The sequence below is a fragment of the Diorhabda carinulata genome, chromosome 2 (assembly GCF_026250575.1).
Source record: "Diorhabda carinulata isolate Delta chromosome 2, icDioCari1.1, whole genome shotgun sequence".
Classification (NCBI taxonomy): Eukaryota; Metazoa; Arthropoda; class Insecta; order Coleoptera; family Chrysomelidae; genus Diorhabda; species Diorhabda carinulata.
In genome coordinates, this window is record NC_079461.1 from 16,371,349 (window position 1) to 16,384,614 (window position 13,266).

A 13,266-nucleotide genomic window follows, 5' to 3' on the forward strand; every position below is an offset into this window, starting at 1 on the left:
GCATCTTCGCTTATTTCTAGTCTTTCAGATTTTGAAACATTCTTCACGTTTCCTGTTTCATGAAATTTTTCAAAAATTCTGTTTACTGTGCTTCTAGCAAATAGAGCTCTTCCAAAATATGTTTCTTCTGAGTCATTTAACCTAATTAATCATAATTAAAATTTCTATTCTTTATCTTTCGATGGAGGAAGCCATAATAATAAAATTGGAATGGGACTAATTGTAAGACTGATCATGAAAAACTAGGTAACTTTAAAATTTAATTTTATTAATTATGTGGTTTCTTTTTTCATAAATTCAAATTAAAATTTATTTTGGTTTTCATTAATTCTCAGTTTGTTCTTATCTGACGTAATTTCTTGTTGTTCTTGATCTGCTTCTGCAGTATACCGCTTTCAAATGATATAATATTTACCTTACGTTTATTAGAATATGAATTACAGAATATTATATTGAATTTTAATTGAAAATAATTTGATAGCCATGCCCAGCTCCTTGCCCTCCTGAATGATGGCCAAGGCCATATCCACCAATAATATCCGGATAAAATTGTTGCACAGCTGCTAGTGGTTCCTTAATGGAAATCACAACTGGCATGAAGATATTTTGAAGATGCGGAGGTATGAAGGCATGATGTTTAACTTCACCTACGATAAAATCAATTAAGAATATGATTACTTCCCCATTATCTATGAGACTTTAGTCTGGTAGATATAAAATATTTATATATCCCTAAGAATCTTAAATATAAATAAAAATTATAAACTAGAAAAGTCTTTGAAATCTCTAGAAAATCAAACGTCTAAATAATCTTCATAATCATTTGGAAATCTTAAAAGTTGGGATATTCGGGAGATATTTGAAAAGCTTATAATCTTTGTACCAAATTTTAAATTTGTGATTTATCCGTCTTAGAATAATTAATATCTCACTGAGCTACGAATGAAGCAGATAATAGGCCAGAATGTATTTAAATGTGAGTACCTAATCGATAAAATAGAATGATTAATTTTGTAATTTACCTTGTATCCATTGACTTATATGTGAAATCTTGGGAACAAGAGGCGTTCTTGATGTAAAATCATGAAAATCTTTTTCTGGCGACTTCACTTCCTCCACTTTGGTCATGTTAAATAAAACAAATCGGGGCTTTTCAACTTCAGGAAATGTCACAAAGCCAAGCTCTAGAGGCGATCTTTTTACGATTTCTGTAGCACAGAAGTTTAATAGCGTCTTCCAGAATATAAGATGAATAATAATTTCCTAAAACGGAAATGTATTCCTTAGTATTTGAAAGAAAATCCAATAATAAAGGTACCTTTAGAAATACGAGTTAGATGAAATCGTAAGAAACTTAGAAAATTAACTTATTTTCTACTTCTACAATTGAATTTCAATAAAATGATACATAAGCTAGAATACATTATTTAAGTCTCTCAATTTATATTTATAATAAGAACTTAAAATGTTCAAACTAAAGACGAGTTTTTATCGGAAATGGAAAGAATAACATGTAAAAGTTTTGTGAAAACAACGTATCTAGAAGTAATTGGAAACCACGTTGAAAGTTCATATACATTTGTTTCAAATTGAATATTCTTTCAGCAGCATTTTCTCACTAAAGTTAAACATTCGCTTATTGAAAAATAAAGTCGTTCTATTATGTTTTTTGTTTACACATTCCAAATCAGCAACGCGTTTTGGAATATTGGTTCTAATTTTATAAATATACATAGTAACATCAAAAAGTGCTATACTCAGAGGTCTCCAAATTTGAATCTCATCAAACATTCGTAGAATGTTTTAGGGAGAAAATTGTTTAACTTGTACCATACTACACAGACTTTGGAGTAGTTAATCCACGATGTCAAAGTTGCTTATAACGATGTGCACAAGGTAACATCGACCACCTGTACGTATACAGGAGTGTATTCAACTACATTATTCATTTTTTTCTAACCAAATATTAGTAAAATGCTTTCTTATTATCATTTGATTTCTAAGTACACGTTAATGTAATTTCTTGCAAATATATAAGACTTAACAATCAAAATATCAAGGCTGCTTCACTGCTTTGTTTATTTAGTCGGCGCGTTCGAGATAAAAATGACAGCTAAGTTTGAAAACCAACATTTCAACACTTTCCACGATTTGTCTAAGAAAACTGTATTCAAATTTATTTTTAAATAATGTATTTTTTTAGAAGTACATTCATACTTAAAAATTACTTTTCCAAGCTTAGGTCTCATTCTTTTCGCCAAAACAATAAACAAAATGAAAAAAAAATTATTGGAAATATCAATTTTTCGATTTTCTATGCACAAAAATTGGGTGAATCTCATTTGTTAATAGTAGCAATTCCTGGCGAGCAAGATTAGTTTATTTTCACTTTCTTATTTGATTTCGCTACTCCCATATCTTTATAAAGGTCATACATCATCACATCGAAAATACACGTTACTCGTTTACTATTTGATAAGTATTTTATCATTCATTTACTACATTTGCGAGATTTTAATGAAAATATACCCTCACCTGAAATAATAATTTCATGATTTTTATAATAATTCGAAATTATTCCATTTTATCAAACAAAACGAGATAAAAAATTGTATTGTCAATTATGACTATATCTTGACAAACCTAAAAAAGAAAATAGTTATTTATACTACATGCATGTAAGTGACATTTACTATCCGATGAAGTTTGCAACTATTCGATACTCTTCGTATGAGTTGTAGTATCTTTAAGTATTATAACAAGGAAAGGCCATATCTAAATTTTTAGGTAGATGGGTTAACTAGAATAGTCATCGAGATCCCAAGAGCTTCATCAGTTGGTCCCATATTCATGGGGGTACTTGAAAAGTGATATGTCTAAGCACAAATATGAAATAGGTGTTGATAAATTCCCCATGATTCATGAGAATAAACGTTTTGAGTAAACCTCGTAATTTGTAACAAATATTGAATGTTTGTGAGTGTATAGGTAGGAATTTATTCTCAAATACTCAATTTCTATGTTATTCTACTCATTTATTTCCTAGTATAATACTAATAGTAACCCTTTTCAATAATTAATGAACGAAATGGCGCTTCGCCCTTTAATCACTGTACTTTTTTGCTATAAAAAACGAAATATCCATTAAATATACGTTATTTGTAATGACAGGAGTCTACCCTAATGAATCATCATGTATAAACTAGCGTTGCGGGAAAAATAATATATGGCACTCAATCTCGCATGTACCAAGTTGTCCGCAAAGCTTTAAAACTAGGAACAGGACGATATATCTTCTTTGTAAGTAAACATATTAAGATTTTATATTAATATATTTCATTTAAGTAGGAAAGGTAATGGAGATTCAGGAACATGAAGTGCATAGATACGTATTTAAGTAAAAATTATGTGTAATCTTTGCACTTTTCACGATGCTCTATCTAAAAATGATATTTTATTAAGAGAGAAACGATTTCATTTAATTGACTTTCAGATAAAAATTGGGGGAGACGTAGAAAACAGAAGTTTACAGAGTAAAAAGTAGAAATGTAGATACTACAAACAAATAAAAATATAATGAATTCAAATGTGTCCATGAACAACATGCTTTCACTATTTAATCAGATAACCTTCAGTGGTGCTGAAACTTGTGAAAACAACATACGGACCTATTTTTCGCATTCAATTACTTACATTTTTCAAAAAGTTCTAGTGTACGGATTTACACAATTGAAATAATATTAAAATTTTAATACACACAAATCAATTGTCTTCGTGATACTGACACCGTAGTTGTTGCAAGCGAAATCAGAACATTCTGTCGCCTACCTTCTCTTCTACATATATTACAGGGTATTATATGTATCGTTCGAGTCAAAGTTTCGAGTCAAAGTATCGTAAACAATCGTAAAGACGGCTAATCCGAATTAAGATGACTCTCACAAAAGATAAAATTTTTCAGATATTTTGGGGTAAATTATATGAGTTATAATATTTTCCATTGTCCCTTTTGCAAAATTTCCAATATTAGCGTGCAAGTCAGGACGGTAAGTTATTAAAAAATATTTTTAATGATCTTCTGAGAAGCATATCACAAATGTTTTTTGTATAGGACCAGTAGCTTCTCTTACTTCAGTCTCAAGTGTCAAACTCGATCTACCACTTTAAAATTTGTGTAACCCGATTAGCGCATGTCAGTGGAAGTTTCAATTATTTCCTTTGATGGCAAATGATTATACTACATTGCTGCTGTTAACGTAGTTATCTCGATAAGAACTCTAGCCTCAATATCATCTGACGATCTCTGAGAGTTGGACACTTTTTAATATTGGAATTAGTAGCTGCTCTATCTATTATATCTCCTAACGAAGTATATCTAGATATACTCAGTGGAATACTATGTTTCCCATATGCTCTTCCACATTTAAAAAAATTTAAAGAGATTATCTCAATAAAAGGTTTGCACCCCACTGGATTCGAAGAAGTGGAGAATTGAATGGCTGTCAAGATTCTGAAAGTTTTTTTAGATCGAATAATATACTGGTTATATAATTTGGAATTCTATGAACGGATTTCAGTATAACCTGCCAAGTAGAGAATGTAGAACATTCTCAATATCACCCGTCGATAATAAAGAAAAAATTTCATTTTCAATTCCAAATAACTATATAGGTACAACAAGGTATTCTGATACCATATTTTCACGAGCTTTTCTTACAACCAGTTCCCCACTATTTACATGAAAATTATCGTATGAAATATGATTACAATTAATTTTACATTTACAATCAATTATATATTTCAAGCAACGAGGCGTATTAATTATTAGCGTTATTCCACCCTAGTTATTCGATAATCATAATATCCACGTAACACATTATAGCATACAAGGATACGCTCCCAGTAATTTTCAAACGATAACTGTTGAACGTGCTTCCGATAAGATACTCATGGGCATTTCATTCCATTAGTGTTTATCAATTTGTATATTTAACATCATTGTTTCTACAAATAATGATGATTTTACTAACTAATCTGAAAAAATTGTTTTTCCAGCTAGCATTCATTCCACAATGAATGTACACCAAATCAATGACAGGCATTTTACTTTCCAAAATATATCCTAAACGTTGAGTGTTCGATACCATAATAACCTACTTACAGATAAAATTAAAGTTGAGTTAACGTAACGTACGAACCTGTTGCATTCAATTAGTTTCCAAGACGTTGATTCGAATCAATACAAGTGGTTCAATTATGATTTCATTAACCTTTTACTTCTTAGATCTTTTCATATGTTTTCCTTGATACATCGATAGAAAAGTAGTTTAAAAAAACAAACAATTGATTTTTCCATTTATAATTATATTATAACTCAATCATAATTCAATTGATGGCTGCTACATATTTTGAAACGTAACAACTAGGGATAAATTATTTTTTTTTTCTGGTTAAAACAGATTTTTATTTTGATGCTCATGCTTAAGGTGATCTATTGATTAATATAATTCTGTAAAATGGCAATGTTTTTAAAAACATCTAAAATTACTGGCATTTTAGTAAGCAAAATCAGTACTAAATGAGGAAAGGTAACGTTTGAGCTGGAAAAATAATTCATCCTTATTTAGCTCTAAATTTGAAATAACATATTTCATATCGTCGATCTCATTAGTAAATACCCAACAAAGATGTTTGCCAATCTTGCCTCGAATAATAACATCTGGTTTTAGAAGAATATGCAATTTCCTATTTCATTGAGAATTTGAAAAAACATACGAGCTATGATTATATTATCTATTCCAGTAAAAATATATAGGTCTGAGAATTGAAAAATTGGATAAAGTTATTACATCAAATTTAATTTAACCGAACAATTTCCATTCGTACAGTTTATACAAAGTCAAATTTTTTATTTCAACTAATTTCCAAGAAACTTTCATTGCTTGTATTCCCAAGGTCAATAATTATAACAATAATTCATCTTTTTTCAACTTCACTACTTTTTCTGATCCTTTCCAAATGGTTTCGCACAATGTTTTGTTTGAGATATCTTTAGGTTTACAAGCTGGCATTAAGTCACCAAAGAAAGTGCCCGTTATGTTTTGGACCTCATTAGCACATGCTAAGTAGATTGCCGTCTGTGCCCCAACTTCAGGAGTCTAAAAATTTAGAATGATTGATACATTTTATAGCATTAAGTTTTCTAAATTTTCGATGTGGTCAACAAGCTTGAATCAAAAAGAGATTCTGAAGATAATAACACGGAAAGAAGATTCGTTGACAGAATCCAAGTACACTCACACCAATAAATAAGAAAAATTTAGAATGCAGCACTAATTCTACATACCAATTTACTGATATCATTTAAAATTGACACATCTGAGTTTTGACCTGAGTATATCGTATCGAAATTCATAGAAATATACATAGTGTATATTGAATAGATATTTATGTCGAAAACAAAATGAAAGGTATAATATTGTCACGTAAAGTTTTTGCCAGCAACCTGTTCTTCTTCTCCGTTACTTCGAACATCATCTCCTCTTGAACGCAAATTATTTTCGAATTTATCTCTTCTCTCGACTCTTTTCGACGTATCTTTCATTTCTTTTTCGCCCTTCTCTATATCTTCTTTCAGTTATTCCTATTTTCATTTCTTCTTGACTTGCTTAGACTTTTTCATTTGGTAATACTGACAATTTCTTCTCGATGATCTGGTCTTCATCATCAGAAGCATTTTTGCCATAATAAATCATCCTGAGTTTCTGATTCAGCTTGGCTATAGGCACGTTGGCATGTCTTTCTACAATGTACAAAGAAGTTGTGTCTAGGATCATTTCCATTGCTGGTGTTGAACGTTATACCTTTCTGTAGTATATACTTTATTATTCCAACCGATCACGAATCATTCTTTGCCCCGATTATCACTTTAGATATTATTACGCGCTACTTATATTTCTCTCTTCGAGTCACAACCTTCACACGTCCTCTTAAAATAAACCACGCACTTGGTAAGGCAAGAAAAGCATTTATGAAAAATTGGTAAGGTGCTCTTGGAAAATACCTGCGCTGAATATTATAACAACAAAGCAAATAATTCAACGATGATTCAAGAATGTGTTCAACATTTTGGGCTTGTCAAATACTGTTCACTTTAGGTATTGTTTCTCAGTAAGTAATTGATACATTAATAATTAACATACTAGATTGTTTTTTTTTTGGGAATTATCGCAAAATGAATCCTCACCTTAAAAATCAATGGCCCCAGGATTTTATTACATATAGTAAAAAAATTGTGTTTGAAAAATTGATAATGAATTTGAGTATGTACTGCTCCTGGATGGAAAGCATTCGATGTGATGTTGTATTGTCGTAGTTTTTCGGCGAAAATATCCGAAGCTACTAGTAAACAAAACTTTGATAACTTGTAGTCACCAAAAACCTGCTCCAGTTTCCTTCCAATTATAAATATATTTAAAAACGCCGAGACGATTAGCGAACTGCAAAATATCAAACGAGCCGATTGAGAACTTTTCATTAATCCTGTAAAAGAACGTATTTGTTAAAAATTATTTGTACTTTCAGATTTGAAAACGTTTGTTGCTATAATCATAATCTGGAAAGTTCTGTATCACAAATTATACTACTTGTTAAAATTGTTGAAATTCAAATTGAATTTGCACGAATAACACAAAAATTTATATCCAGCTGATAAGTATAAAACCAATAAATAATCCACGTACCAACAAGTAAATGTGTGAGCAAGAAAGGACTATAATAATTAACTTGCATAGTTATGTTCAAACCATCTTCACTTATAGCTCCACTGCATGGTCCGATGCCAGCATTGTGTATTAGAATATCCACTTTTTCTTCTTTTTTTTTGAGCCTATCAGCAAAACTTCTAACAGAATGGAAAGAAGCCAAATCCACATATTCTAAATATATTTCTGTGTTGTTTGTCTCTTGAATTATTCTATTTTTGATATCATTGTTAACTATTTTATCTGCTACAATTACTCTACAGCCTCGTTGTGCGAGGCCTAATACTATTTCATATCCTATACCTGCAAAAAAAACAAACTTCATGTAAATTCATATAATTGTAATAATTTCGTAAGGGTTGTTTTGTTTACGATTAGGTACCGCAACTTTCTAGTATATATAACTTATATTTGACATAGAGACACCACTTCTAAGCAGTAAACCAGTACCACATTTTTGTATTTTTGTATTTGGAGCTATCGTCGTTTTAGTTCCTCCAATAAGGCTGCTTCTGATTTATAAATTTTGCTCTTCATGAAGCCCCTTAAAAAGAAATACAGGGGCGTTAAATAGGTGGATTTGGCAGAAAATTCAATAAATTCATTAATAAAAACGATAAGCGTGTGAGAAATGTCACTCCTCCATTTAATTGAGTCTGTAATTATCGCCAAATATTATTTGTCAGGTAATCAAAAACTATAAGAACAAGAGGAAACGAAAAACGCAAAGAAGTGAGCTTGAAAAACACATCATAATATATAGCAGTAACATTAGTTTTGATATGAAGTTTATATAAATGAGAGAAGTAACTAATTAACTAATCAAGTAAAAAATTATGGTTTGAAAAGAGCAATAATCAAACTAAAAGTAGAATATTATTCTTTGTATGAGAACCAAATTACTGATGAAAACATTAATGTCACTATCATAAAAGCTTGCGCAGCTTTGTATGACATTTCCAAACTGTATCTGATTTCTAATACAGTAGCTGCCCGAATGATTTTTTCGATGAGAACTTTTCACTTAGTAGCACTTCCCTCTTTCCCCCATTTTCTCAAAAAGCTCGAAATTGCCCTCTACGGTAAGATGGATGGTAGTATTTATACGTTGGTTTGTTTATATAGGTGACCAAAATATGAATGTGGTACATGTTTCTTAGATAGCTCAATTCATACAGCCTCTAGCACATTACCAATAGATCTGGTTTAGGTTCACATTCAGAGCGATCCAAATTATTTTCCGTTACCATTCATTACTTAGGCCTTCCTTTTCCTTTATTTTCAATTACCCCATTTACCTAATTCGCTCAAAATGAGGAACTCGAAATGTAGGTCATAATTTTTTACTAATTTCATTCCAAAACACATTACTGAAGGCTCTGAAAGATCAAGAGATAGGAATATGAGAAAATTCAAGGCAATGAATATGAATGGTTAAAGGCAAGATGCAATGGTACTAATTATTAAGAATTATAAATGGATGAAGCTTATGAAGCAGCGGGGGTCAGCTAATAGGATATGCAATCGTTATAGTGCTAATTTCAAAAAGATAAACGTAAAGGAAAATATGTTAAAAACACTGACATGATAAGAAGGAATAGAGTTGTACATTAATGAAAATTAAACAAGCATTATGAATATTCGAGGCGTTCTTTATCTTACTTAATTTATCCTATTTCTTGAAGTATTGCTAAGCCCTAAAAAATGGAGATTGAAATCGAAGATATTTAATCTATTACAAGAGTCGATCCATCTTTTCGGGAACACAATGAAAAAAAATACATTTCATAAGACTTTATAAAGGTTATATAGAATTTTATCTTTGGAATGGAAATCAATATGAATTGGGAGGGAAGACATAGAGGGAATGTATATTTGATAAAGAAAGTAAATGGAAAATATTGTGTTTTCACTTACCGAAACTTCCGCCCGTTACTACGGCAGTCTTTCCCAGTAAACATACTTTACTTTTACACATTTTCCCAATAGCTTTAGGAACAAAAATTATCAATAATATAACTCCTGAAGTTATTATTGTGACTAATAGAAAATAGATTTCTATCAAGTTCATTTCCGAAAATGTTTGTAAGTTTGTACCACGTATCACTTTTAAGTGAATGGACAACCAGTAAGAGAGAAATACTTTCGAAATCACATTTTTTTATATATGTTAACAATTCACTTTTCAGAAATTTTACAATAGCATATAAATCATTTCTAATAAAATTATTTTGATTAACACAAGGAAATTTTGTATAGTGAATATAGTTAACCTTGGTCGGTTGAATCAATAATATTGCTAAAATTGAGGAAATCATTTTATATACCATAGACGGTGATAACAAATAGCATCCATTTAAAAGTGCAAATTCCTCATTTTGGTCATACTATATAATAAACAATATCCAAATTAACTGGGAATACTGACAATATGACAAGCAAAAGAAAAAGATATTTCCAATTATAAAGCCGTTAAATCTCGATTGTCGTCTTCTCAAGTCATTTAGACAGATTTATATGGTTTATATGTATAACAAAGAAAAGAAAATCCTTCATTTATACTCCTCAAACCCCACTACTTGCTAAATTCACGATCATTCGTTCTTTCTTTACTCGTTGGTTCTGCGGTTTTTCTGTAATCTAATCAACTCATTTACTATCCAAATATTTGGATATATTCAACATACTAACACATACATGCGTGGAATTACTTCATTTTAGAAGCATCCCAACCTAAATCCTGCAAAGGAATCAAACCGTATATCAGGTCATCCGAAATCAATCCAAATCAATATTAAAAATTCCTACCCACATTATCATCAAAATGCAAAGAGCTTTCTGCTTATCTCCATCTACATATGAGAATGTTTCAACTCACTTTGGGTTTCCTTTTTCCCAAAATAATAACGACTCTTTCATACACCATATGTATCGAGGTTAAAAAAGCTTTAAAGCAATTCTATTAAGCTCATTTTACGACAATTCCTGAAGAAAATGAAATTGCTAGAGCGTCAAGCTATTGAGTCTTAGATCTTTTCATCTGAAGGATAAATCACTGACACACAAGTAGAACATTGACAAAAGCTGGTCAAATCGTTATGAGACCATTTGGGAAAGCATATTTTGGAGATATTCGTACAACATAATCATTATTTTGCAAAGCCAAATAAAAATATCTCAAGAAATAATAAACTTGGTTATAGTAAATGCTCGATGAAAAAAGAAGTATGCTGTAGTACTTTTCGATACTTATATAAAATATATTCATCTGGAAACTAAAAAAAAATAATTTTCCAGAATGTTTTCCACTCTTTAAAAGCTTTGACCGCAATAGATCACCATTTTTTAATTTATCCTACATTGTACAGGGTATCAACTTTTATGAAAAATTGGTTATACTTTTTAAATACCCTGTAGAATACAACACAACCCAATATCATTGTAATGGGGAAGTTAAGTTGATTCCAAATATGTTATTAAATATAACTAAACTAACTGAAACATTTTATTCTTTTTAGTCTTGAACTAGAAATTTATAACTTTCCATTTTTTTAATTATGCACCTACTGCACATAAATTTGATTAGTTTAAAACTAATTTATCATGCAGTTATCATATTGTTCAATGAATGAACTATTAATTCCTTGATTTGCCCACGTTTTTTTATTTTTAAATTATTCACGGATTTTGTTGATTATATGGAAATATAATTTTCTATCATTTATAGCTTTTTCGTTCTTATAAATGTAAACCATTTGTAAAAATTCTCTTTTTTCGTATATTAGATTCCGTTTCATAGGGCAGACATCTCAGTATTTAGAAAATGGACTAAAAGGTCATCACTACTATAAAAAAAAATAAAATTGCATCAACTACCCACGAAAAACATGAATTCAATTATTAAGATTCAAAAATTCTTAGATCGAAATCATATTTTGATAAATAATGAATTTTTATAACTAAGCTGGAACCAATTTGGAAAACTTTTCAATTATCGATTTTACCAAGAAAAATTTGCATTATCCAAGATTCAAAACTATTAAATGGAAATTTCTGTCAACCGTAAAAAAATATGATAATTTCATGAATTCACACCATTATCCTCACGGAATCTTTGGACCTGATTATTTCAACCCAGGTTCACTAGAGATAATAGGTCCAGGCGTGCAAATCGTCGAATGAGCATCCGGATGATTATAAACGCCGATAAAAAATGGTTAGAAAAATTTTACACGAGGAATTACAAATGACCTAACAAAAGTCTGTGCGAAGTTGGTGCCAAAAAATCTGTTTCCTTACCAAAAACTCTTGCATCAACGGGTCAGCTCAGATTTTCTTGAAAGGTTAGAAAATGATATGGTTTGAAAGGGACTCAATTTGATTCGAGGGAAGCGATAAAGCAAAAAACGGCAGAGCTCCTACAGGCTCTCACCAAAGAAGACTTCCAGCGTTGTTTCGATCAATGGAAAAAACGTATGGAAAGGTGTGTGGCGAGGGGAGGGTAGTATATTGAAGGGGAGCATTCGAATGTAGAATAATTTTTATAATAAAACCCTTTTTGATAAACAGTCTCGTTATTTAATAGCCAGATCTCGTAATTAACGCGAATCTTAATCAATAGATCAATAAAAGAGCCGAGAATCCAAACAATATTAAGCATTATAGTTAAATTATGATTAATAATAACGATACACAGAGATTTGATTTATAGTAAAAGTTTAGTTTAGTTCGGAAAATGTATCGAATTATTTTTCATCACTTACCAAAACTTCCTCCCGTCACAACAGCAGTCTTTCCCACCAAACATACTTTACTTTTACATGTTTTCGCTAATGCCTTGGGTACAAATGCTATTAGTATCATAAACCCTAAAATTATTATTGCAATTAGTGCAAAATATATCACAATCAAATTCATTTTCAAAGTTTTCGAATTCTAAGTCACGTTTTCACATCTGCACCACGTATCACTCTCAAGTCATGTACCTAAGTAATTTGCAAAAAAATACGATTTCGATAAAATAGATGTTTCAGTTGGACCAAATACCAAACCCGAATTTCAAGATTCATCGATTTATTTATTGGAATTAATATTGATGCGATGGATGCACTATGTCTTGATAATAATTGTTTTTCGTTTATGCAAATATATATATATATATATATATATATATATATATATATACAGGGGGAGTAAAAGTGAACTTATATTATAAGGTATATAGTGGAGAAAAAAAACATCGATATTTTTCAAAATATTATTCTCAGAGTCATCAATTATTGCTACGATATAAAATTATTATCAGTTGTAATGGATGTCCCCAAAATAGTGAAATAAATCAAAAATACGACTTTAAAAAATCAAGTGCCCTATATTTGATCATATTTTTGAATTCTACATCGAAAAAAAGGTTGACTTTGGATTAGGTTTCATGTATCTTGTTGAGATATTCTATTTTATTCGTGTATCCATCGGTGGTAACCGTTATTTTATTTTGATTTGT

General features: G+C 30.3%; 2 protein-coding genes across 3 annotated transcripts; both read right to left on the reverse strand.

Annotated features, from left to right (window-relative positions):
- Positions 1-286: 286 nt before the first annotated feature.
- LOC130890724 (uncharacterized) lies at positions 287-3,878 on the reverse strand. Its single transcript, XM_057794976.1, has 4 exons — positions 3,694-3,878; positions 2,536-2,643; positions 1,023-1,263; positions 287-647 (listed from the first exon to the last, which is right to left on the reverse strand). The coding sequence occupies exons 2-4, from the start codon at positions 2,551-2,553 to the stop codon at positions 460-462; spliced, it is 447 nt and encodes a 148-aa protein (XP_057650959.1). The 5' UTR covers positions 2,554-2,643; positions 3,694-3,878; the 3' UTR covers positions 287-459.
- Positions 3,879-5,837: 1,959 nt separating this feature from the next.
- LOC130890712 (retinol dehydrogenase 13-like) lies at positions 5,838-12,861 on the reverse strand. 2 transcript variants are annotated; one of them, XM_057794961.1, is made up of 4 exons: positions 12,527-12,861; positions 7,743-8,066; positions 7,247-7,542; positions 5,838-6,158 (listed from the first exon to the last, which is right to left on the reverse strand). In XM_057794961.1, exons 1-4 carry the CDS (start codon positions 12,678-12,680, stop codon positions 5,964-5,966), a joined length of 969 nt encoding a protein of 322 aa, XP_057650944.1. In that variant the 5' UTR covers positions 12,681-12,861; the 3' UTR covers positions 5,838-5,963. The 2 variants fall into 2 exon arrangements, with proteins under 2 accessions (XP_057650944.1, XP_057650943.1); XM_057794960.1 differs by lacking the exon at positions 12,527-12,861 and adding an exon at positions 9,681-9,989.
- Positions 12,862-13,266: the final 405 nt, after the last annotated feature.

Coding starts and splice junctions, on each gene's coding strand:
- LOC130890724 (XM_057794976.1), bottom strand. Junction 648..1,022: donor TATAAGTCAATGGATACAAG/GTAAATTACAAA, acceptor ATTTTATCGTAG/GTGAAGTTAAACATCATGCC.
- LOC130890712 (XM_057794961.1), bottom strand. CDS start 12,680: ATGAATTTGATTGTGATATATTTTGCACTAATTGCAATAATAATTTTA. Junction 7,543..7,742: donor GCTCACACATTTACTTGTTG/GTACGTGGATTA, acceptor GTTCTTTTACAG/GATTAATGAAAAGTTCTCAA. Junction 6,159..7,246: donor TGGGGCCATTGATTTTTAAG/GTGAGGATTCAT, acceptor CTAAATTTTTAG/ACTCCTGAAGTTGGGGCACA.